This window comes from Strigops habroptila, chromosome 6, assembly GCF_004027225.2.
Source record: "Strigops habroptila isolate Jane chromosome 6, bStrHab1.2.pri, whole genome shotgun sequence".
In the NCBI taxonomy this organism is placed as follows: domain Eukaryota; kingdom Metazoa; phylum Chordata; class Aves; order Psittaciformes; family Psittacidae; genus Strigops; species Strigops habroptila.
The window spans coordinates 68,214,935-68,242,357 of NC_044282.2; the positions used below are offsets into that span (position 1 = coordinate 68,214,935).

Sequence of the window (27,423 nt, forward strand, 5' to 3'; positions counted from 1 at the left end):
TTACACTAATCTGCTGGACCGTAAGTACAGTGGCATTTTGCAAACACAGGTCATGAACATATATCACAAACATTGTCACTTCAATGACTACCTGCTATGAACTGTAAGTATTCTTCCAAAACAGACCTGGAGCTTTTTAGGGACAAGGGGAGAAACTCACTTGAAGTCCATGGAGGGAACCAGAAAAATGTGGAAATGACACACTAACTAAAAGGAGGAGGGAAACGTGACAGACAGGCAGCCTGCCAAATGAAGTCGGGTTTCTTGTAATATCACTAAGAGAAAAGTAATTAAGGGATGTATATACAATATGTGCTCAGCTTTTGAGGAAGAAAAGCTTATTTCTGGAGCCAAAAAAGATTTTTAGCCTATTTTTTAAAATTATGCAGTAAAAATGCAACTAAGAGAAATTACAAGATGGCAAAACAGCACATAGAGGTTCTAGCCTTACACTTAAGCATTAAAATTACATACTAACAGACTACAACTACAAAGAACCAGTGTCCAAATGCATACATACACTCCTTAGTGTACCTTCTGGAATTTAGCATTCAAATCTCAACACAGTATTTCCTTTCAGTTCAAAGTTGGTAGAAACCAAAACAAACCACATATAACTGCTAAATTCATACCCTCACGTATCAGAGTCTCAGGAGAAAAAGACCCCCTGAATATGTTGCTAGAGGAAAAATACTACTAATTATGTCCCTGTATCCAGTGCTTCGCCACTGGGTGCTTTGTTAAATATTTTCAGGCAAAATACTGAACAACTCCAGCTGTCTGAAGTCTGCTGGCTGTCACCAGGAGGAAAGAGACACATCTTCAGTTTAAGACATCATGATTATTTTATTTGTTCTGTCACTTCTCTGTTGCATTTCTCCAAATCAACACTAGTACTATCAGCCTGCTAGGAACTCAAACCAGAGAAAGACAGAAGTAGAAAGGGGTGATATGGAGATCATTCTGCTGAAAGCATGTGTTTCTGACTTGTAAAAATAATCACCATCATGTTGTCACTGGAAGAGGACCAGTCCTGTTAAAAATTCACAGTTTTATCCCATATTTAGTGAGTGTTCCAGGGAAAACTAACACTTAACTGTAAGCAAACCAAAAATTTATGACAACAGAAAACACGATCATACAGGTCTTTACAGTAAAGTGACCCCTGGCACACCACTGACCTTTGGTGCTCATTTCTACTGACAACTGGTATATACATTTCCTTTCCAAGAATCTCCTCATCATTACACAAAAACTCTGACGCTCTGAAACAGCTTAGGAAGAGAATAGTCTTTCACTTGGCCAGGAAAGATCACAATGCACAGGAAACGCACAGTATGGTTTCAAACAAAGGTATTTCCCTTCAACTCCGGTGTAGCTTTTAAACATAACAGTCTTCCCCGGCTATATTGTCTCGATCTGATTTCACTGGTCTTAAGACTAAATAATAAAAGACTTTGAAGGCTCAAGCCTATGTTTACTCTTTCCACAATTTTGGAGTCAAAGACCATAACCTTAAAAAGAAATTTGGGAAATTTATATTTTATTCCATACCTCATTTTGATTCTTGCTTAACCATTCCTTAATAGTGTTAAGGGCAATGACAGCAGCAGGCTCATTTGGGAAACCTAAAGACAGAAGAAATGAGAGATAAATAAAAGGCACACATTTTTCTACATATAGAAGAAAACAAAACTCTGTTGTTTTTTTTATCCCCTGCCTCATTCTGGACTATTTTAGGATTACAGTTGGTCAGATCCCTTCTTCACAGATTTGTATAAAGGTTTTAGGTAACATCAAGTACTTTTTTTTTCCCCAGCTAACTAAAAATAGGTCCAGTGATGTTTTCTTGGATTTTTTTTTTTTTATTATTATTTATTTTTATTTTAAACTCTAGTCTAGGAAAGCTCCACCACTCAAGAGGAGTAGAAACAATAGAGAGTTACACGTGTCATCCCAGGCAGGCAACAATATAACACATACATCACAATAACATACACTAGGCTTACATTTCATGGCATGCAAGAAAATTTCAGACATTTTTAAGGCATAAGGGCTTTCTTAAAGCTTGCTTGCTTTCTTTAGTCCATCTGTCAGCAAAACTATAAAACACTATGACCCCAATGCCATAGGCCTTATAAGGCTAGAAATCTCTTATTTTGTGACATAGAAATATCTTAATTTGTGACCTAAAATATAACAACCAACTTTGGAAATTAAGGCATTCATGAAGCATAAGCGTATGAATTTAAGGCCTGATGTTGCATGATATACTAGCAATAAGCAATATCAGATATCTTTCCAGGGATGCAGACATTTTGCTTTGATGGTCTCTATCTATCAAATCTAAAGACGCTTTCACTACTTACGCAGCCTTAATTTAATTTTCCTTTAAATTCCTAACTTGAGGGCAGCAAATCATTTTTGTGAGGATTTAAAAATAAAACCCCATAAGCTGTATGAATAGCTCTCAGTAGGTTAGATTAATAGAAAAGTCTTTGAAGAGGTGGAGCTGCAGGCGGGCACAGCGTACAAGCAAGCAAGGGGGCAAGACAGAAACGGTCATGAAATTTGGCATGCAGCTGGCATACATCCAGCCTTTTTTACACTGTACATCACCCCTACACCATAAACTGAAATGCAGACACTGCACATTAGTTGGTGTGTCCAGCTTTTTGACCTGACACATTACAGAATCATTGAATCAACTAGGTTGGAAGAGATCTTTAAGATCAACCATTACCCCAGGAAATTCTCCAAACTCATCGAATTATCCTCCAAGCTCGTATATCTTCTTTAACCCTTTTTCAGAACTTGTGAACTGATAGACTGGGGAGACTGGGGGGGGGGAAGGGAGAATCCCTCCAGACTGAGTCACATCCCCAAAATATTACTCCCTGTAACTAGACTTTGCAAGGATTTTGTCCAGCAGCTTGTGCACTGTTTTGAAGCAATAGGTGACAACTATCCAGCAAGAGTAACAAGTAAAATAGTCAGTGTTTGGGTACTACTGACATTTAACATGTGCTGCCTTTGCACACATTTCTCAAGGAAGCATATTTTTTATTTTTTAAGTATCTTTTTTTTCCAAGATGGAAAATGATCTAAGATCCTACAAGTGTTATTGTGGATACTTCCACTATTGCTAGGAAAATATATTCCTGTGACATTTAATAACGCTGCTGCATATTTCAAGGCATATTTCTTATGACACGAAGTAATGAACACTAATGAAACCCAAAGCAGGGACTTCCAACAGTGTCATTTTCATCATATAAAATAACAGACCTCTAAGCACAACGTCTGCTCAAATTAGTAATGTGCTCTCTAACAAACTGGGACTTTTAATATTGAAAGTTTGTAGCCTCAGTGTGGTAGATCTGCCTGGACACACAACGAACACCATGCAGAGGGATGTGTATTTCAGACAACTGATATACCATTGTTTATACACTGAATGGTTTATTTTCAGAACAATTCTCCCTCCAGCAAGATTAACTTTTCAGGCTTATTTTTCCCTCCCCGGCAGCAGGGTATTTGCCCAAAACTGTGATAAAGCACTGACAATTTTATAGAATCGCTCTGGAAATTGTATATTATTTAGGAAACTGCTGCCATACAAACCTATCTTAAATAGAAGCCCACCTAGAAAACTGGTGTTCAATTACTCCCAACTAACCACAATATAGAGGAAACAGTTCAGTGACCGAAATAAAAAGCCTTGAATTCCGCGCATGATTTTGGAAAATATCTTGAAATCTATAGAAGCCTTTTATGACCAGTTACAAAATAATATAAATAATTTAACTAGTATTTTACACACATTTCTGGTAATTTTAATGGAAGAATTACCTTATTTGCTTTACACAGAAGCAGGATGGAATTTAGCCTCCTGATCCATACCCTGCACCAGCACAAAAGAGCCTGTGTCTCTGATTCTCAAACATGTTGTTTTATAGGACTGGGTTAAAGGGCGATAAAGTGAGATGGGATCTTTTCAAACACATTTTTGTGTTGTTTGTATCTCTAAGCTACATTTGCCTGCCATAATATTTCTGGTCTGCTCCCATACGTGCACCCAACCCCCTTCCCCACTTTCAGCAAAAAACCAATCTCAGTGAGCACGTGAGAATCAAATTACTTGAGAGAAATGAGCTCGAGGACCCTCACAGTTAACCGACTGCTGGAGCAGCAGCTCAGGCAATTCTGGCTAAAGGCTCAATTTCACAAAAGATAAAACAGGTAAAGTAATGAGTGACACTGGCCCATGTTACTGCAGTGAGTGCTCCTCCAGAATACTGAAAAGGACAAGGGCACGAAAAGGCAAAGAAGCATTAGCCGTAAGGTACAGGCAAGCAGTGCCTCCGTAAGACTTCACTGGGTTTATCTGGCTGGAGAAGAAGGGATGGTTGGCGGGCTTTACGTCATGGATAGGTGTGGGGTGAAGCATGTACCTACACCCCCATACAAGCCTCTAACTTGGCCTGGGCTTCCTGCAGCAGTGCTCACTAATTACATCTCACCATCAATTACCAGGATCTACTCCCAACCCTTTAAGTACAGCAAACCCTAAAAGCAAGCAGCCATCACCTCTTGTGCCCCTCTCAGTTCAGGGGCCCTCCTTTAGAGTACAGTTTTATTCATTACAGCTGTTGCCACAGTGGGTGCAAGCCTGGTAAGTCAATAGGAACAAGGGTGTGTGGAAAGTTCTGCACGGTTTGAAAGGCATGGTGGGTGAAGGAGAGACCTCATGTGCATGTATGGCTAGGGCTGAGCTTTGCTTTGCTTGTTCAACACTACCAACTCTGGAAAGTATGACCATTTCCATGTGCCTCTGGCCATATGGGTAAAGCCTGTATTGCTGCTGTGTCTCTAGAATCACAAAGATCTTGTTACTCCAAGATCTTTGTAATTTGCTCGGAAACTGTTAATGAAAGCTCTCCTGTCTTTGCCCAATTGCTTCACAGCTAAAATGTCACTCTAAACAGGACAGCCGCCTTTGTACACGTTCAGAAAAGGGACTGCCAGCTTTAACACTGACTTGGGCACCAGCATCTGCCAAAATTAGAAATCTTCTCTCCTTCTCCTTGTGTGTTGCTAATAAAGGTATAACTAATACATTTACTCCCCCAACAAGATGAATAATTACACCTTCACAACCCCCACTACAAAAACCCCATCCTACTATCACCACATAAAATATACCTTATGTGAAACCTACTGATTTTGATATGTCTTTGCATAGATACTACCCACAGTGGCAGCCTATGAAAGCTTTAAAAGGTCTTCAAACTTATGAGCTTCTGCTCTTCTTTCCGGGACTTCACCACTTTATTCCTGGAAATTGTTTGTTACTCTGACCTGAGAAGTGGCTGCCGAAACAAGGAGCACACTGTGCAAGTTCTCATAGTCATCATGGCTGTAATTTTCCAGAAGCCATGGAAAGATCTGGCAGAATTATTTTGAAATATTTGATATGAAAAAAATGTGCTGCTTTAGAGGAGGAGAGTGTGGAGAAGAACTGAGAAAGTGACTGTAGAGATACATTAAAGTTCCACTTATATTTTGTATTTATTCCCTGGAAAGCAACTGGCCAGAACGTTAAGTCCCCCTATTTCATTAATGTATGGAAAATATGGGATGAATTCCCTCTTGTTAAGACTCTAGTATAAATGCTCAGCCTTTTGTGCTGGGGGATCTAGCAGAGAAACATTCACACTATTGTGAGTCTGTTACTGCATGCCTCATTTGTCTGTGCAGTATCTGAAAAATGTCTACTACAAGTTCTACAATGAATAACGCTGCAGTAAGGATTTGGGCAGATAAAATTAACAGAAATCTAGTTAAGGGACCCCGAAATTGTATGGAGATGCTGGTAGCTTTATCTGTCTCTCTTACTGTGCTCAATCCAATGCTGCATCTTATTAAAAACGTCTAACTTGCAATCGGGTAATGCCACCTCCACATGAAAAGCCCATTAACAAAACATAAGTACTAAATAATCAACCTTTAATACCATATAGCTGAAGATGATGAGAACAGGTTCTATTGGTTCAGTTATAATACTAACAAGCAAATGTCAGTCCAGAAAATCACTTCAGTAGCTGCAGGGTAAGTGTTATAATCTGTCAGTTTAACTGAGATGCCCAATGTTTTCCGTAAATCAACTCATCCTGGTAAAAAAAAGGTCTGCATCTTTTTTGTTAGCACAGCTAAAATGCTCAAAACATTTTTATTCATTTTAAATACGCTCCCTTTTCTATGCTTTCTAAAAGGCTCATCACAATCTTAATATTCTCATTCTTATTAGTTTTAATGGTTTCATTTTGAAGCAAATCATGGAAAGAACCAAATGCACATCAACACAAATACTCATTATGTGTTCCTCATACTTTCTCAGAAAAATATCTACGCTGGCATGTTTGTGCATATATCAAAATGCAACAGTTTGCAGACTGTTCCCCTGTTTTGAAATCAAACCCAAGTCTCACTGTTTAATCAAAATGACTGTCAAAATGTAATAACTTCCATTTATTTGGTTTATATATTTGTCAATGATGTTTAATAATATGTAAATGATCCTCTTCAAAGAGTAGCTCAACAGTCACATTTTTAACTGTGGAAGCGTACCAAAGGCCCTCTCCGCAGTCAGTGTGACAGGGTATTTCCACCATTCATCAGGCATTTGTTATGTGGCAATTGTCAGCACCAGATGGCATGAAAAATAAAGACATTTCCCAGGTTGCTTTAAAAAAAAAGAGGCACTAAGCACTTAGTCCATATATATTCTGAAATGCAATATTACTATTGGTGCTACAAATGCTTTCTGAATCACAACTGGCATGTGAATAACCGAGCTTCATTATGGTCATGTGGGTTAACACTAGCTATTGACAACACACTAATCACAACACTTCAGCCTTATCACCTTATGACAATAAAAGGAAACAAATGAGATGCACAGCCCAGCATGCCTGGGGTAGGGTTAACTCAATACATTCACTTGTCCTTCAGCTGTGAAACTAGCAGTATAATCTTGCAACCGATCCCATATAATCATCTTGTCAAAGATATATTTTAGTAGTCAAAATGAATTCACTCATGCTAGGTTGATTTCCATTACCATGGTAAATCTGGCCTGCTTGGAAGCGGAGATGGGAGTACCCTACCAACAAGCTTAGCTTGTTGCTATTGTTGAGCTTTTTCTCTTTTTTCCCTGTTTTTTAATAACCATGTTCATCTGGTGATTGGATAAGCAAGCTGACAAATTGCTGGCCTGATCATTTTTGTGGACACTTGCAACCTGGAAAAGAAATGCCCTCATCTGGATCAGCTGCATTGAAGACTAAACAGAAGAGCCATGAATCTTCTGCTAAATAACCTACCTTGCCTTATTGAACTCATTCAGCCAGAGAAAACCTTATTTGCTGTCCACTCAAAAAGTAACTCTCAGAAAGACTGTGAAATTAAGCATTGTGAAAAGCCACTAACATTTACGTTACCCCAGTTAAGAAACAAAGCTGCACATATTCACTGTATCCTTCATAGCCTGTGCTAGAGTAATTCATTAGCATGCATATAACATGTCAAAGGAAAAAGAGAAATCTTCAAAATACATAAACAAAATATTCTTCTGAAGAAATCATTATATGACTCTCAATTCCTCTCATGCCTTTTCATTTTCTTTGAGTGAAAAAATTTAGCAGCAACAGAAAAATACATACAGTTCCTGAAGAATGATTGCCAATTGCATTCAACTCTGACATGATAAAGAGGCAGCTGCTGCAAGATCTTTAATAAAGAAGTCCAAAATAAGCATCTAGCAACTAATGCAAGAAACAGAATGTCTCTGCTACGATACAGTGACACAAAGTAGGTGGAGTACTGTAATGACAGCCCTTCTTCACCCACAGAAGTGCATTGGGTAACTCAGTCAACCAGGGTCCACACTGGCACCAAGGCACATCCTAAATCTCATGCAAGTCAGTGAAACCATGGCAAGTTGCAGGCTGAGATCCAGTGGGGCTCTTGACACCAGGGCTGGCTCAGCCTTGGCTTGTCAGAAAAGGTGCCCAGTGTGCGCTCGTGGCTGCGCTGACTGACAGCTATCTCCTGTCTGATCAGCACAGCAACCCACCTGCACCAGCTACAACTCAGCCACTTCTTCTGTGCGAGTTGTAAATCTGGACCCATCTTACAGCTGCAGTCAAAGAGAGGTCAATTACAAGACTGTGGCTTAGATACAAGAAAACCCACACTATTGCTGTATCATACCATGCTTCGCTTCACACTTTATTACACTGATATAATTAGAAAAATACCCGCCATACAATTGCTTTAAGTGTCAGCTAAATATAGACATACTGTAATTACTTAGGTCACGTGCGCAGGTCGAGGCTTGCGCTAGCAAGTCTGAGGATTCCACTGAAGAAAAACTAGATTTCAAGTTTATCAAGCTGTTTGATATTTGTTAGCACTGGAAGGGAAAAAAAAAATAGTAAATTTTACCGAAAATGCATTTACACTTGGACTGCTGAGGAGGAATGGAGCTTCCCTGTGAGGACCTTACTGCAGGAGGTATTAGACTGTGGTTCTGCAGGAGAGCTGGAGTATTTCAAGAATTCCACTTTTCTGCAGCAGTCAGTAGATTTTTATTAGAAGTCAGGATTTTGGTTTCACTCTTTCTCCAGCATTTATAGGGAGTATGCTTGCAGGGGTACCACATCATGGATAAATGGGTTCTCTAACAGTCTTGTAAAAAAATACAGCAAGCAATACTCAGAGATTCTCTGGGAAGCAAACAGCTTCATAGCTGTGCTGTTTACTGCTCTATGTGATGGAACTTTTTTGTCTGTCAGGGTGTTTCTAATGCCCATGTGCAACATTAAGGCTTCAAGCTGAGCCTAATGGGGGAAACAGCAGAAAGGTGCCACCACAACACTAAAAGGGAAAAGATCTCACTACTCTGGCAATCAGCATTCTCACATGGTAAGAGAAAGTATATACAACGTAAATGCAACTGAAAGATACACTTACACAGGTAGTTTCACAATTAGAGAATCTACTTATGAGAGTGTATATGCAGTGTTTGCATAAATTACACACCCGCTTAGACACATGTATGCAGCTGCTCATGAGCTCAAGTACATCATTATTCTTAAATCACACTCTACACCGTATCCAGAATTGCTATTCCTGAAACAAGTGTTGTACAGAGAAACGTTGAAAGAGGTTGCAAAGTGTACACGAGCTCCTTAATGCAGAGTGTTTATAATCTTCTACTTATCTGTACATAGCAAGTTGTTTTTGTAGGGTGGCAACATAATACAGCAAAAGTAATTTGAAACTAAGTGTAAAGCACTAGTCAACTGTGAAATCTCCCATCATACACTGAATTGAACAGCAATGGGATATTGGCTTTGTTTAGTTACAATTCCAACAAGGTTAAACATTTATTCTACCCTCTGATTTAAATAAAAATGCCTTGTTGTTCTCAACTGAAGCAACATGTAGGGAATCAATTCTGCCTTCCTGAAGTGCCTTACTAATGCTGCAAGAGACAAAAAGCAAATACACCCACCCCCGTTCTGAATTCCACTTGAAACTGGTAGTTTTTCTAAAAAAATACGGTCCAGTGCAGGATACTTAACCTTTACTGACACCATCCCAGGCCCTCCTTGACACACAGTGCCTCTGAGCTCTGAGGGAAGCCTAAGCATCCAGGTATCTGCTGCTCAGCAATAGAAATGAAGTAATGATCCTGGACCATGCAAAGCTCAGTTCCCTATGGAAATGCATTTTGCAATTGATTGCAGACTCTAATTGAAGGCTCGCCTGAAGTTGAGATATTCTTGACGTCTCTCTCCTTGCTGAGTCCCCGATGCCTACTAATACATCTGCCACTACATGCTGGGCAGGGAAAGAACAGGGAGAAATTGCTATAAGCAGCTCCTAGTTCTTGCTGATGGAATCTTTTTACAGAGACTGTGAGCTGGGAAAGTGCACTGGAGTGCAGCAGGCTGTGGTGGGGGAAGAGGAGGAGAGGAAGGAAGCAAAGGACCTCTTGCTGCAAGACAGTGTTCAGGGTTTTGGGCAGGAGAGCTGAATCCAGCAGAGACAATATCACGATGTTGGCTTCACTAGAGCTCTTAGTATTTCAACTAGAACAGGCAGCACATTATGACAGGAGTTACAAGGACTTTAGGATTCAAATGTGTGTTAGGGATGTGAGGGAAGACAAGCTACCACAGCAAAATGAAGGGACATGACAGTGTAAAAAGTCTGAGAAACTTCAGAGGAATAAAACATACGTAGGCAACGGACAAAAATACAAAGTCACATAAGGAAAACAGACAGCGTTGCCAGCCCAGCTCTATCCTTTAAATCACTTCCACCACATTCAATTGCTCTGACAGATGAAACCCAAAGACCTAGCTGGATCATCTAAAACCAACAGAGTACTTGGTGAAGGCCATACACGTACAAGAACAAACAAAACAATCTGACATTATTTCTACTGAAGCACAGTTCTTATCTCCCCTCTAAGGGAAATCAAAAATTTCCTAACAGCACATACAGAAAATCAGCTGAAACAACATATACTTACTCCTTGTGGGGAGAGTAAGAGAAAAAAGAAAAAGAAAAAAGGAAATAAAGATGTTCTTTTATCTTTTTCCCCAAAAGACGTACATGGAAAAAAGTTATAGGGTGGGTTGGGTGAAAAAGCAAGATACTGCGTGAGGCATATTTAATCTACTTAATTTACTCTTTTTAACAAATACATTATTGATTCCTGGTTTGTCTCTATTATTCACACTGTGGACTTTTTCCCATTCTTGCCTCAGGCAGTGATAAAACCACACTCAAGGGTCACACAGAGCAGCAGCTATCATATTCAGGAAATCTACAACAGCTCAAAACTGAAATATTTCCAGATAACTGAAATATTTCCAGATACATTTTAGATGAACAGAGAGGGGGGTGCATTTTATATTTGATGCTAAACAGCTTCTGGTCTTCACTGTACAGTAGTGCACTTCATACTACTTCAATACCAGCTACATGAATGCTGCTAAAACAAGCGCTTGAGCAGGATGTTTGACTTGACACACCATTGCACTCTCTCAACATTTTATGCATTAATTTTTTAAGAGGAAGCATTTTTCCTCGTTGCCTAGATGCTGCTTCATTTCTGTAGAAGTCATTTGACCAGCAAGAGGTAAGCTCCAACTGAAAGTACAGATCGTCCTTTTTGTCCAGCGATGGTCACGATGTACCTTATTCAATTTTATGCTACTGTATGTATCAGCAACCAGCCAATCTACTCTAGATACTTCATTTCAGGCTGCACAGCAGCAACTTTGTGAGCAAAAATTGCACCGAAGCCACCAGAAGCCATTCAAACTTCCTCCCAATGTTGCACTTAAAACTCTTTTTGCTTGTTTTGTTGCCTGAGATCACAGAGATATACGCAAAAGGAGAATTAGAAAGATTTTGAGGGACTAGATTAATAGGAAAACTGGTTTAAAGCAAGGATGAAGAAAACTTGAAATTTAAACCTCTCAAATTTCAGCAAGCCTGACTGGTTACAACTGTGTATCTCATACTTCTGATGCTCTTTGGAAGTCCCCATATGCTGAAGACTACAGAACAAGCGATTAATGGGTAAAATACAAAAATATCATAATCTCTAGGAAAACCTTGACTCTTCCACCTTTTTTGTTTTTAAGGACTAATCAGTCACATGCTAATTATATATACCCACATTAGGACCCTCTTATTGCAGCACGTCTTTTGACTGACAAACAGCCTCTAGCATCAGACTAAACCCAACAACAGTAGTCGATCGAGAAAATATCCCTAATCTCATCAGGTTCTTCAGTGTGTCAAAAGTTCACAGCATTAACTGTCAAACAAGTATTTTTAAAAAATATGTTTTCTGCTAATATCTCTAATTTGCATTTCACTCACAATTATGCATTTACTGAGTCTTGCACACTTCAATCAGAAAGGAAATTACATAACTAGTTAATGGCACTTCCAATCCCACAAATTCAAATCCAATTTAGTCTTGATATGAACTTTAGGTCTTATTAACACTTGTTTTAAGTAACATTTCCAGCATGTATTCTGACAAGTTGTCAGGGTGATTTTTTTTATTTTATTTTATTTTAATCATATAAGCAAATGTGTTCTGCTTTAACAAGTCATGGAAATTCCTAATGTTTAGAAAGGTTTATCAAACATCAACATTTCTGGTTAGACCAAAATCGATAAACCCAGCTTTAAAGTAAAACAATTTCATCTTGCAGGACGACATTCTTTGCGGTGGGGGAAACCCCCAACACACGCTTTCCATGTCCTTTTGAACAATATTCAAATTGATATAGGAGAAAGATGCCAATGCAGATAATGACTACTGTAGTCAGAAGCAATGCCCATATTTGCAAAGAAGGAGCCTATGGTAAGGTTGGTTAAATCAAGCAGCGAAGGATACGGAAGACTAAGAAATTTCTTTTATCCAACAACCCAGTACAAATAAGAAGCTGATCTGCACAATTTAAATGTAAATTTCTAACCACCTGTCAGACAAGTGAGATTTAAAGACCTCCACTTAAAAAAACAGGCATCTTCAAGCTCAGCCTTTAAGTGAAAATTGACCTCCCAGCTCAATTTCGGTATAGATGTAGCCATGTAGCAGCAAAAGGGGTGGTTTATTCCAGAGCTTTATTAAATTTATCTTGTGTGTATGCTCAGCATGAGGTGACCCATGTTATGCCTGGGGAAAATGACACTTCCGAGGCAGATCTCCACGCTCCACACCACAGCCAAACACAACTAATCCTCTGGGAAACACAACATCCCAGGTAGGTTAGCGGCAGGAGTACGGGAAAACGTTTAAGCTTATTGGACATAGAAACCTCATTGATTGTTACTCAATGAAGCAAACTAGAGAAAATAAAAGATCTTTCATTAGGATAAACATAAAAAAGAAGGGGGTCAGTTTCAAAAGAGCTTTTTAGATAATCAAAACTGAATGTGTTAGATTCAAGTGTACAGAGCAGCTTTAGCTAATGTGATTTCCATTAGTTTTATTAGAGTCCTCTCTATACATCCCTTGGAAACAGCTTGTATTAACATGACAGCTGCACATCTCCAGATTGTGAAATATACCTCTGCAACATTGAGTGGGGTCAGGATTATTTCAGTGAGTTACTGATACGCATTCACCACCCACCACAGCACAGTCTTCCCTACATCTCTGGGGACCGAAACCAGTAAAAAAAACCCCAAAATTTTATCAAGGAGGGGAAATTATCATTGTATGAGACAAAATCTAGACTGGCCACGGCAATTACAGCAGATTTAGAGAGATTTTAGCTCAATTCTCCTTGCAGGACTTACCTGGAGGGGTAAAAGAGCCTCTGCCAGCTTTAAGCCTTCAGACTGAAAAAGGCACTTCACGCACTCTCCTCCGACCATTGCAGTGGCCACAGATAAGGTGGTAAAGAATGTGTCTAAACTAAAATAAGACTTCATAATGTTTCCTGGTCTCCATGGGGCTCCTGTGAGGAGAGGCCAGGGCAGCTCCATGGTGGCTGCAGACAGTTCCAGCCAGTTCTGGCTGGCTCCAGCAGCAGCACCCTCCCCAGTGCCTGCAGTGCCTCAGGGAAAGCTGGTTTTAGAAAGGGTAAAACAGCACTTGGAGTGAGGGGAAATAAAGATAATTAAAAATGTGAGAAACATCGAGCCCGTCTTGCACAGGTGGTTAAAAGGATTGGGGGTAAGAGGTGGCACTGAGCCCTGGGAAGAGGGGGTACAGGGAAGGCCTTTCCCTCTCACTATCCAAACTGATTGTAACTGGCAATAAATTAAATTAATTTTCCCCAAGTCAAGTTTGTTTTGCCCGTTATGGTACTTCACGAGGGATCTCTCATATCCCAGCCTTTATCTTTATCCACAAGCATTTTCATCTTCTTTCCAACCCCCATCCCGGTCCTGCAAAGGAGGAAGAGTTAAGAGAATGGCTGGGTAGGCATCTGGCAGCCAGAGTCAAGCCACCACACTACCACAGATACATGTGGCATAAAATAGTCCAACTACTCTATTTTTCTTTCACCAAAGCAATTTGAAAGCCTGCAAAATGAAGGCACAACAACATGCAGAAGAAAATCTATACAAAGGGCAGGGAATGGAAAATTAAGTCATGAAAGTACTTATGCTGGTGAGACCAGCGTAAGAGTTTGTTCAAAAACAATCAAAGTAGTATTTTGGGGGGTAGGGAAGCAACTCTAGTTAGACTTTTCTAGTTAGATTTACAAAACTAACAGACTTGTTGTTCTAGAAGAAATAAAGGTTGATTTTTATAAATCAATTGCTAAAGGACCTCCACAACAAAGCAAGAAAACTCACAGTACTGATGAGTCAAAACCAATGGGATCGATACCTATGCTTATTTGAATTATACTTATTTATATATGAGCTTTGCAAAATAATCTCATGCATCTTGATGCTTATGCAAATAAAAGCTACTGAACTTGCAGTAACTACCTGGAGACAGGAAAAGAACAGACTGAAAGTTTGTAGGGTTATGCCAGTCTGAACATTACTAAAAATTAGTTTGAAAAGCAAACAAAGCTGCAGCCACTATCTAAAATAGATAAGAATAAATAAATTACACTAACACTGTAAAAGTTACTTATCAAACTATGTTAAAGCAACCGTACGTCCAGCACTTGGTATTTAGAAGCATTCCAGAAATAGAGAAGAAAAAAAAGTATTGGACATCCGAACGAAAGAAGGATCTCCAAAATTCAGAAGGGTCAAAGAAGAAGGATTTGTATTCCTCAGAAAATAAGAGATTACAATTAAACCTATATGACAGAAATGAATTTGAACACAGAGAAAGACTAATTGCTGCAAGGTATTCGAGTTCATGCAGACACCAAAAGAAGGGAAATGAACCTGAATTAATAAATCCCCTCTCCAGTAAGAAAATGGGAGAAATCTCTCTATACAGATTGAAAGGCAGGAAGAAAAAAAAACCCAACCACTAAAATAGCAGTCAGACTAGCTTTTGCAAACAGTATCAAAACTGCTTAGAACACTATTTGAAGAGCGAGCTAGTGTGCAATAAATATGGTAAGTCAAAGGAGGAAACAATGAATGTGTGAGCTTCTGGGACATTTCTTGTGTTGAAATTTTAATACGGATCTTGTTTTCTATCAGTTCCAATCAGATTCCACATATATCTTTCATGTTCTGTGTATGCAAGAGTAGGATACCACCACCAGGTACACACTGAAAATAACTGATGATTCAAAAAGGATTGAGATACTTTTGAAAATTCAATAACCAAATGAAAAAAGCCCCCACACTGATTTTAACAAACCAAGTTCAGAGTGTAAAAAAACATCAGCTTCTAAATCCAGTTTTAACAAAAGTAGATGCTACTGCCACAAGCAGCTCATCTCTGTCCCCCAGGAGTTACGCCACACTCAGACCCGCTAGTTGAAATGTTTGTGTGAACACCCTTTGCTCTGGTCCAAATCAAGTGGGATGGGTTGGCTTCAACAGCTTCAATCTAGGGTTTGTTTTTTTTTTCCAGCCATGCTCCTTGGGATTGAAATGGATTAGCAAGCAGATAGACTGACGGACCTGGAGAGGCCATGACTCCTGGAATGGGGTGGCTGAAGGAATCTGGGGGGTGAACACTGCATCAGCAGGTGGAACTGGAGCAGCCAAATAGTGCTTAGGTTGGATTGTCTCAGTGTTTTGGTTGTGGTTTGGTGTTTTTCTTGCTTGTTTGTTGGTTGGGGTTTGGTTTTTTTTTAAAGCAAAGTATCTTTTAAGTATCTGCATCCAATGCGTATTAATGTGATGATACTGTCTTAAATGCTGTAAATTATAGACAGGTAATTCAGGATTGGATTGAAGCACATGATTACCTCCTAGTATTTACTAAGGATATTTAGATTTGTTGTGAAGGAAGAGGAAGAGAGCTTCATCATCAGTTCTGACATTTTAGGGGAAGAAAAGAGCCTTATAATTTAGAGATCCACAGACATTAATGTATTTAGTAGGCAGTGACAAAAATAAGCAATAAATAGAGAGTAAGCTAAATAGGAGGGATCATACATTAAAAGTTACAAATTAAGACTGCACATGAAATTCAGGCAGAACCATTTTGTTTAGTAAGTAGAAAACCAGTGAAATATGTTGACAGTAAGAGTCATAAAAACAAATGATAAAAATAAGTAGATTAAAAAAAATTGTGGAGGTAAGAGAAAACTTAAGACACTGAGAATGATAAAATGTGGAGCCAAGGCTGAAATATATTCAGTGCAAATATCAAGGTGACCTCTTCCAAACCAGGAGCTCTGATACCGTGAAACTTCAATAATTTGTGAAAATTGGTCTATTAAGTAAACATTAGTCATTATCCAATGTAATTTTTTTTCAAATAGATAATTTCTTCAAATCACATGTAATTTAAACAGAATATAACTTTATGAACTAGAAGTCTGTGTTTTACTGGCATAAGTGCTGATGGAGAAACATTCCTATCTATTCCTTTTCAGAAAGTGTTCAGCTTAGTTAAGGTCAGCATAAATGCCAAGTAATCAACATGGGAAACTCAGAAGAAGGTCAACCACTAGGAATAGAAATCTTGAAAACATGAAACAAACTAAGAAAGAAGTTGGAATTTAATTCTTTACCATCAAATGCATGAACTAGAACATCTCTGACTGCCCTCAGTGAGACAATTTTCAATATCCCGGCATTATTAAAGAAATTCAGTAGTAGTTAAATATTTCCACATCACTTCTGCATAATTTTGAAAAACATCAATTGAAAATATACATGGGGAATTGACAAAACCTTGTGTATGCACATAAATTAAACAGCTAGAGACTCTTGTAAAGTTAAGTTTGTCAGTTGTTCATTCTCCACTTCGTGGTTGCCAAGCATGGTAAATGCAACCACTGCCTCTGATTACCTGTAGTCAATAAAATGGTGACAACTCATAAATCAGGTCACACAATAGCAAGACTGGTATAAGATTCCATAACATGAAATCCTCATTAGGAATGACAGGGAAGCATTACCAATACGCACCCGCATTACCTGAATCATGTCTGACAGCTTCAATTGAAAGGGAGCTTTGAACCTCACATCTTCCTATGTGAAGAGCCTACTACATCCATCAGTAAACTATTGCTTTACTGAAAACTAGTAAATTATAACTTATGAAGTCTATGGCAAAATAAAATAGAAGATTCCTAGAGCACTGATCAGCATGGCTCCACATTTTACCATTTTCAGTGTCTGAAGTTTTCTCTTGCCTCCACAATTTTCTTTTACCGTTTTCTTCAATATTGTATTTAGTACTGCGGAAAACACAGCAACTTTTCCTTTCTGTCTCACTTTGGGAACTAGGCTTTGTTTTTCTAGAAGAGACAAAAATCACCTCTTAATTAAGCAATGCCTGTTTGGTGATTGAATTGTTCCTTTCATTCCTAAAGCCAGGAAAAAAACCTTAGAAGACTACAATCAGCTACCAAATATAGCTCAAAATGTCAATGGACTTACAGCAGTAACGTTCCTAATGGCGCTCAGCTACAAAATATGTTCTGGACTCATAATGGTCTGCTATACTGTGTTTACTAGTTACAACAAAAAGAATGGTTAAAAACCTATCAGTGGCATAATGTTTAGCACCTATTATGGACACAAATATAACTATCTTATGGTAATTAAAGGCATAAGAAAATGATTAATGTTCTGAAGCCATAAAACTGCATCAGTTGAAAAGCTATTATGATTGCACTGTCTACAGCTCACAGCCTACACCAGGCAATTTACGTCAATATGCATTCTGCATAAAACTGATACTCATTTTTTCCCAACACTGGATAATGAACTGTTACATAAAGCTTAAACTACGCACCACACACTGGTCACTGCTGGAACAGTCGATTTACTCTTATCCTAAGGATGCAACTGGTTTAAGATTAGGTTCTAGATCTTCCTATTCCCTATTTTCCTCATCTGAATGCCACACATTTCACACTGTCATCTTCTCCATTTTAGAAATACGCTTTTGATCACAAGAACTGAGAAACAGGAAAATGGATACAGAAAACATGCTACTCACCTGCCAGCTGGAACAATGTGCTGACATTTATACTGGCTCTTATTTAGCTCAGGGATGTCTGAACCAGTCCCTCCCCAGGCAGGATCAGCATAATATTATTCAAATTGAACAGTACTTTCCTCAACAAGTGACCTGTAAGTGCTACTCAATTTGACGAAGCAAACCAGAATTTGGTTTCTTTTGACAGAACAAGTCACAATGTGTGATGAAAGATGATATTTTCCGTATGGGATACTTCCAACTCCTTGAAAAGCAAAGGTTTAATGCTCTTATTCCAGAAAGAAATGAAAATAGAAGGGGACAGAAAGTCTTCCACTGCCACAGCATCACATACAGTAAATTATTAGCCTATAAATGGTATTACACATTATTTCTGTTCTTTCAAACATCACAGAGAGAAGGGAAAGGGGAAAAAAAGAAGTGATATGCTGCACTGTCCAAAACTAAATTGGAAAATGATAGATATGGTTTATCATCTAGTAATATACAGGAAAGCAAGCGCTCCACTCTTTCCTATATAAGTAATATATTGAAAGGGATAAAAAGAGAGACACACACAAATCGCTTACAAATCAGACTTTAAAGTAATGTTCTTTCCAAGGGGCTAGATATTCTTTCAAGAAAAGATAACAAAGTCTTCTCTGCCCAAAATGGACATTATAAGAAAGGTATCATACATTGAACCAGATTTCTCCTCTGCTGAAGTCAATAAGTTAGAGTCAAAGTGAATAGGGTCAATTATAAAAAGCAGCATCTATTCCTCTAAACGCAATGGAATATTTCACAGCTACTGTAAACCACTATAGCTTGTCTGAAACCAAGGTATATCAACTTATTCCAGTGTGAATTTAGCTCTGTTTCCATTTTAGTTAGCATTTGAAAACCTAAAATCATAGCAGTAGATAGTACAAAGAACATTATTATGAGTAGGCTAGTTAAAATAGGGTCTCATATTCCAAATATAACCCTAGAAGCCACACATGTGCTGCACCATTCCAACAAGTACAAAAGAAGAAAGCTAACTAAAACATCTACCAAAAGATCTCAAGCTTTTCTCCATAGCTGACAAAATAAATCTAATTCTTCTGGCTACTGTTCTTTCTTTTCCATCTGGAACCAACGTAGGTCCTATTCCCTGGCATGACTTCAGAGACTATCATGGCTCAGACTTGTGAGCAATAATCGTCGTGGTGACAGGCTTCTTGTACAGTAGCCCTAACAGATCCACCCAAACCAAGGAGCCATCTCAGTTCCTATGGCATCAGACACAAAATCACAACACCACTTAGCTTGTGCTCTCTCCAGGCACCTTGTAAGCCACTGCCCAGTGAGCCTTCCTCCTCACGACTAATCCAGGTGATCCCCATCCCACAGCAGTGATCAACGAGGTCCCGGGTGGCACTCGATAACCTTTATTGCACCTGCCAAACCCTAGCACTGAGAGTGAACAGTTTGTTCACGGGCTGTGCTGGTGACAGGCACACCAACAAGTCCCCTCATTCAGTCTAATGGGGTGAATTGAAAGATTAGTCTGTCATGCTGGCATGAGGCCTCATTTTTCTTCTGTGCTACATAGGTCGCCCCCTTCCCGCAGCCTGTATTTGATTGTGATTAATTCGTCAAGGCTGGCTGTAGAATGGAAATGAAGAAATGGATTGCCAATTACAGTTAAGTCTTCTCACAGAATACCCCTCGAACTGGCGCTATTCTGCAGTAGTGACAGCTCAGAAATAAACTGAATGCGGCTCTATTGAGCAGAGACCTGACCCAAAGTGTATTTTAAAGCAGAAGGTGACTTTGCACCACCCCTCCCTCCCCAGCTCTTCAGTAAACGGTTGACTTCCATCCTGCCCGTCTGGCAGGTACACAAAGAGGCTATCCACATTTATTTTTGTAGTCACCTTGTTAAGACATACTGAACTTCTGACTCAACACTCTTCAACAAGGTGCACGTTTGTTTCTGAATACCTTACCCTAGGTAAGCCTGAAGGGGAATTTAGTATGTATACTGTTACTGCTAAGTAAACAAAACTAGCAATGGCTCTGCTCTGTACAGAAGCTCTTAAAAGCATTCAAACTTTCCCCTAAACAGTACTCACAGAAAGGTAAGTTTTGACTCTTGCTGTGTTTCCTCTGCAGTAAACCTCATGTGTTCTCACAAGCTGTTTAATGTTGCATTGATACAGACAACTAGCTTACACTGAATAATAGGATTCTGATAGATTAATGAAAAAGGAAACAATTCCACAACAGCCTCATTTTTTACTAATAATTATTAACATGGAATTTGAGAAATAATACCTCATTCCCGGCAATGCATGCATGCAATTCATTTTACACACCAGCAAATTACTCAAGTTATATAAATTCAAAGCATGTGTACAAATCTAACTTTCTATTATCTTCAAAATTCAGTTTATTTAAAAAAATAATCCCTTTTCCCTCAAGAAAATTCAGACCACTGTAATAGATGCTTCCTTCCATTGTTGAAATTCAGTTAATTTTATACTATTGACTTGGGTATCACATCTTCAGACAGAAGAAAGGTGAATGTGTTTCCAATAGTTAGCAGCACACAGTGGCTTTAAATGCATTCTGAAGACAAAAAAGCACAGCTCTCGTCCAGGCCCAAGGTGGCCTTCCATTAACACATCCACCACCGAGATCTGTGGTGTGCAGCACTGCAGAATATGTCTTTATAAACAGGATCCTGGCTTAGAAAGAGGATTAGTCATTCATTACACTAAATCATCTGACTTTGCTATTCCTCTCCTGCCTCAGCAGCAGTTGCCCTTTCCAATGATATATGGCAGCATTCCTACCTAACAAAGATGCAGAAAAAAGGACACCACAGCAAACGACCCTTGGAGGCAGAGACACCTTTAAACTGTCTTTCAGGTACTTAGATGAGACTCAGAATAGCAGGTTTGTTCTGTTGATCTTTTCTTTCATATCAGGAGAAAGTATCTGCCCTAACAACACCACATTTTTAGCTTCCACAGGCCACGTTAAAGCACCAATACTCTCACACACACTTCTTTCACACTTCCTGAAGAACCAAACATATGAATGAGAGATGGTCTTGGTAACATAAATTAATTCTTATGGTGATGGTCTGTATTTGTACTGGAGTAATATTTAGGGTCTCTGACACTGACAAGGCCCATTACGATAGGTATCATGTAAATACATGCTAAGAGACAACGTCTGCTATGGAGAACAAAACCCACGACAAATACAGGGCAGTACCACCAATATTCTGCAGACAGACCTATCACTGTGCACTAGAAATAAGGAAAGAATGAGAAAGAGGAGCTGTTTACCTAAGGCATTTACTATCTAATGCAGTCACAGAAGTTCAAAAAGGTACAGTTAATATCTTTGTTGCAAAACTACTTGACATACATCACACCACAAATATTATTCATAGAATCATCAAATGGTTTGGGTTGAAAAGAACCTTAAGATCAACAAGTTCTGAACCCCCCCGCCATGGGCAGGGACACCTTCCACCAGACCATATAGTATAACTATTCTATTCTTATCAAATAAGTTCTATACTGTGAGTGGGATTCAATATTAACTGAATACACCTAACAGTTTTCATTTGTAAATGTCAGATAAAACAATTGCACAGTATTACAATAATTGTGGGTGATGATCTAGGATTAAACATCTTACCCTAGGCATTTTTTTCTAGCAGCTGAAGTATAGAGAATGCGTGCTGTATAACTAAGATTACATACAAGACTAGTTATGCCACAACACATGGGTAAATGAAATCACTGCTAATGTGGCACACATCACCTCTAGTGCAGGTTTTCAAACCCAGGAGTAGTCTTACAGCTGTCAAGATGATACCTATTCTTCCTTAACTAGATTAATTTTTTATTCAGTTCAACCTTTCAAGGAAGCTCAGTTGCATCATGAAATTTGACTAAAAGCATTAAACTAGCTGTCTGTCTTTTTACAATGTGTTTAAAACTCAGGGGTAACATAGTTCATATACAACGTTTTCTGTAGAAATGGGGAAAATATGAAAAATATGTTCCTACAGTTACTAAATTGTCACACTACAGTTAATCATGAATATGGTTAAAAGACACACGCACCACCACCATGTTCTCCTTTTGCAAAGAAAACCTGCTTTACTCTAGCACCTGATGAGATCTCACCAAGGAATCCGAGCTAATGGTGTGATTCCCTGATATAATATTGCTTGTCAATGAAGAAAACATTAAGAATCTTGGAATCACAGAAAAATTCAGGTTAGAAGGCTACAGTACCTATGGAGGTCATTTGTTCCACTCTTCTGTTTAAAACGGGAACAATTTCAAACATGGACGAGGTTACTGAGGGCCTCAGAGAAACCTAAGAGAGCATGCCTTTGTCTTTGCTTCCAAATGCTGCCCTCCCAAGATGAAATGTAAAGAAGTAGTCATGAATAGCAATATACACACTTAACTGGTTGACTTAGTGATTTGAATAGGCATCCGAATGATTAGATTAGTAGCCTCTTAACTTTTGAGACGGTAATTTTTAAGTTATCTTTGGTCGGTTCATTCTTTATTATATCTTTAAAACTAAATGAGGTGAAACTGCATAATTTTGAGCTTGGGCATCCTTCTGCTGCTTGCTTCTTCCACGATGCTGTGGTATGTTCCACGCTCATTAAAGGCAATGCAAACAATGGAATTCACTAACAGATTGGGCTCCAAGTTCAGTTTTAGAGACAGGATCTTTTCTGGATAAAGGGGCAAGAGGTACATCAAATTAAAAATTCTGATAGGCATAACTTGGTCTTTTACCAAGAAGTATTTTATACTTCATGTATCATGTTAACTTGATGTCTCCAGGACAAGGTCCATGTATCTTTATTTTCTTACCTAAATTCACTTCTTAACAAACAAACTTCAAAGAGCTTCAACCTTGTCTGATTGTAAAACCATAGACCAAACAGAAGATTATCTTGTTGACATCAGCCAGGAAAATTTAGAAAAGATAATTAAGTGATGCTGTTGCTCTATAACAATAAAGAGTTTAAACTTTCATCATGGTAATTGAGATATTTTTAATTCTTTGAATGGAAAACCACAAGTACCAAAACAAACATTATATCTGACCAGCTGAAGCCCTGTTTGTGATATCAGCAATATGTTTTCTGAATACCAGAGATTTATTCCAGCTCTTTTATGCTGTGCAGAATGGTTTGCCTGTGAAAAAAATACAAAAAGTGACAGGAAAAAGGGGAAAACTGCCCTAAGGGCAACGTGGGTTTGATGCCTTTGGAGATATTATGGCTTTTCTTCAACGGTCTGCAGATATCTATGTAGCTCATTGCAAAAACAACTGGACATGAGCCATGCTAGGAGCTTCAAGATGAAAGCCACTATGAAATAAGAGCGAGAGAGCACATGAACAATTGTTTCTTGCAGAGTAGAACCAAGAGGTTAAAGAGTGTGGGCAGAAGTTGCAAGATTGAAGGGGGCAATTAATATAAGCAAATCTAAACTCAGAGCAGTGAGCCTAACACAGGAGCCAGGCTTTCCAGACTTCAAAAAGCCTCAAGTTCATTATGCTTCTGTTGATTTTAAAAGTAATTACATAAAATCACAGAATTGTTTGAGTTGGAGCGAAACTTAAAGATCACCTAGTTCCAACCCCCTGCCATGGTCAGGGACACCTTCCACTAGACCAGGTTCCTCCAAGCTCCGTCCAGCTTGGCCTTGAACAACTTGCCAGGAATGGGGCAGCCACAACTTCTCTGGGCATCCTGTTCCAATGGCTCACCACCATCACAGTGAGGAATTTTTTCCTAATATCTTACTTAAATCTACCCTCTTTCAGCTCAAAGCTACTACCCCTTGTCCTATCACTACATGCCCTTGCGAAAAGTCCCTCTCCAGCTTTCTTGTAGGCGCCCTTTAGGTATTGGAACGCTGCTCTAAGGTCTTCCCTGAGTCTTCTCTTCTCTGGAAGAGAATAGACTATCTCTTTCTAAAAAGAAAGGCGAGAAGACAAAAACCAAGGCCATGAGGCAGCTGAGTAGTAAGGGTTCAATAGTCTAAGCTTTCAAAGAGAAATTTTTAATGTCAGTCACTAAATGCTGTTTTAATGAAGGACAGGATTTGTCCTCTAATATTCAGGGAAAATGCTCTAAGTTGGACCAGTCAGCAAGAACTTCAAAATAAATAAAATTCTAGATAGTCTAACTACAATATCCATAAATGCTGGTTTCCACTGAAAAGAAGAGCTTATTAAATCTCTTGTCTGGAATCAAGTTTGAGCTTCTTCTTACTAAATACGTCATATGAATGTTAATTTTAGACTGTTGAGAGCTCACTGATTTACACTGTCCAGTAATAATTTTTTTAGTCTTTAAAGTATGAGAAGAGATCAATTAGTATCATGGACACGGCACTGTCTGAAATAAGAACACTGTTAAATAATGCATGCAACAAATTTTTATACAAGTAGTAATTAGATTTCCAGGATTACTTGAATATTATAATAGTCATTTCATAGCTGTTACAATTATTAATTTTAATAATAATCTCAGTTAACTGGTGATCAGTCCCAAAAGCAGTGGCGAAAAATGAGTTCTGTATTTTCCTTTTTGCTAAAATATTACATTATACAAATTATGGAGTAAATAACAAAATGCAATTAACTTCCCACGACTTACAAAAAAATGACTGTTAAAACCACAGAGTAGCGTCAAAGAAAATGATGCAGTCTGAGTTGAGGGATAAAGAGCTGCTGATCAGATTATAAAATTGTCTTAGTTACGAGAATCTTCTTAATGAGAACTTTCCTTATGTGACCTACTGGATTTTCTCTCTCCCCCCCATCACAGAGAATTCATATAATATCTATTTTCCTACGTTACCATAACTGACATCATTACCATAACTGACATATTCAAATGCTGATGATCATACACAGCATCGGTCCATTGTGATGGTTACAGTGACTCAAAGCACCAGGCAGGAGATAAATACAAGACTGCTTCATGGTTACTTACTATACATTTGTGTATAGTTGCTCTAAAAAATTTGCAGCTAACTCCTTCCTTGGAAAGATGAAGTGCAACCCTTATTAGAATTGCTCATTACAGAAATACATAATCTTAGGAATGAAATGCCAACAGAAAATGAGACTAAACAGATGGGAAAGATGGAAATAGATTGCCTCAACCTTTAGCCCTGTGTCAGGAATTTATGTCGCCTTAGAAAACATTTGGTTTAGTCTTCTGACTCAGATTTTCAGAGGGCTTTTATAATTCTTCAGTAGCACACCTGTCGCTTAATCCCTTGTTATAATCTATCTGGGATCACCTCACGGGGAGAAGAGCTGATGGATACGCTCGCAGCCCTCTGAGGATTGGCAGGATGAATCGTTCTTTGGATACTGAGGAGGATACACTGAAGGTCAGGACAGCTGTGACACAAGCTGGCACTAGAACAAGGGACCTCTCTCCCCAGACAAAGACAAAGCAGAGCAGAGGATCTCTGATACCTCCCTGCATCCTGCCTTGAGAGCATATTATGTGATTCTATTTCCTATACACACTGCACACTTTGCCTTTTTTTCTCCTTGCTTTCTAAGCTTGCTTTTCAGACTCCCCTTTAGAAACACATAATAAATTTAACCTTGCAATGTTTTGCCATGACCAGGCCAAAAGTTACAAGTAAGCATAAGCGGCCTGATTCTAAAAGAAACAAGTCTCACTCCAATGTAATAAAGCTGTTTAAAATGTGGTGAACCTCTGCATTTCCACTGCCTAAATCACTGCAGACATTATACACTTTCAAGGCTTTAAGTCTTTTTCTTTCCCTTTCTCTGTGTTTCTAAAAGAAATGCAAATATACATTCGTAACAAAACCTAAGAGCTGCCATTATCTTTCTTCTCAGAAAGGACAGATGCTATCATTTTAGTGAAAGTCAAGCTAAGGTAAAATACACAGCTATACTGATGTAGAGACAAAAATAAATACCAACTAGAGACTTCTCTTAGCTTCATCTTTCCCTCCCTCTTTTCTTTTCTCTTTTTCCCTTCCCTTAAGTTTAAAATAACATTTTGAATACTTGCTTATGTTGCCAACAGAAGTATCTAGGAACAGAAGCCAAATACTGTATTACTTTAAAATACCAGTAAGAAAGTAACAAATAGGTGTGCATAGACCGTAACGTCTTCAACTCCTTCCATATGCAGTCGACCCCATAATTACCTCTCAACAGAGTATTGTGACAAACATGAAAATTCCTGTCTTCTCATATCCATCTGCAGAACCTTGTTTTAATTTTGCAGCTCGTAAGGTTTGAAGCACTATATATCAGACATCCTTGTTCACTTTGCAGGCTGCAAACACCAGAATCCGAGGATAGCTTCTTAAAGGCATGATAATGAGGTGCTCTGCCATAAAATCTACTGAGGAAAGTTGCTGCTTTTTTTCCCTCCCTCCTTCTGGCAGTACCTCAGACATAACGAGATGGTAATTACCGGGAAAGTGGATGTGTAAATGGTGATTCACTGTGTATAAGGTGAAAATCTGACACACTACAGCCTAAAATAAGAGTTTTTACCCTCAGGATTACATATTTGTCTGTAGATTTATTTTTATTACTTTTCAATTTTTTTTTCAAACAGATAGTAAAATTGCTTTGAAAAAGGGGAAAAAAAGAGAAAAACCAGAAGAAAATCCCTAAAAATGTAGCTGGTCTCAGAGAAGCTATGATAAGGTTAAGACTGCCTTGTTCAAGTATTATTGAACCACTACTGAGGATCTTCCGCTCGATACTCCAGTACCTCCCCAGTGATATGGGAGTGATGCAAGTCCTCTGTGCTCCTCCTGAGCAGTTTTGTTTAGGAATCTTCATGCTTTTGATATAAAGGAAAGTATTTACTGCAACAGAAGAGAGTAACCCAGGAATCCATAGGGATATGACTCTTCATAGCCTTTTCTTTCTTAGACTGATTACCATTTTAGAGGTGATGGAGATCTCTTAAGAAAAGATAGCACCTCCTCCCCCACACCCCTGAGTGCCTTTAAGCCCTTACTTGTTTTGCAGTTCTTACAAACATTCAGCATTGGTTGCTTTCCACTTCATTTTTTAAAGATTTAATCCCTCATTTGAAGCTATCAGACTCCCAAACCAAAGATCCCTCATGAGTGAATTTGTTGCCAGTGCTCTTTAAATAGCAGCACATTAAAATCAAAGTTTTGTCTCCTGGCACGGTGCCTTCATGGCAAACGGCCTTCTCA

The 27,423-nt window shown here is 38.7% G+C and overlaps 1 protein-coding gene across 2 annotated transcripts in view; it reads right to left on the reverse strand.

The window, feature by feature from the left end:
• The window catches only part of MACROD2 (mono-ADP ribosylhydrolase 2), an 886,338-nt gene that overhangs the window by 263,529 nt on the left and 595,386 nt on the right, over positions 1-27,423 (reverse strand). For both annotated transcript variants that reach the window (XM_030489748.1, XM_030489749.2), the window contains exon 8: positions 1,555-1,628. In XM_030489748.1, the coding sequence (XP_030345608.1) occupies positions 1,555-1,628 (74 nt within the window). The remainder of the gene's footprint in view (positions 1-1,554; positions 1,629-27,423) is intronic.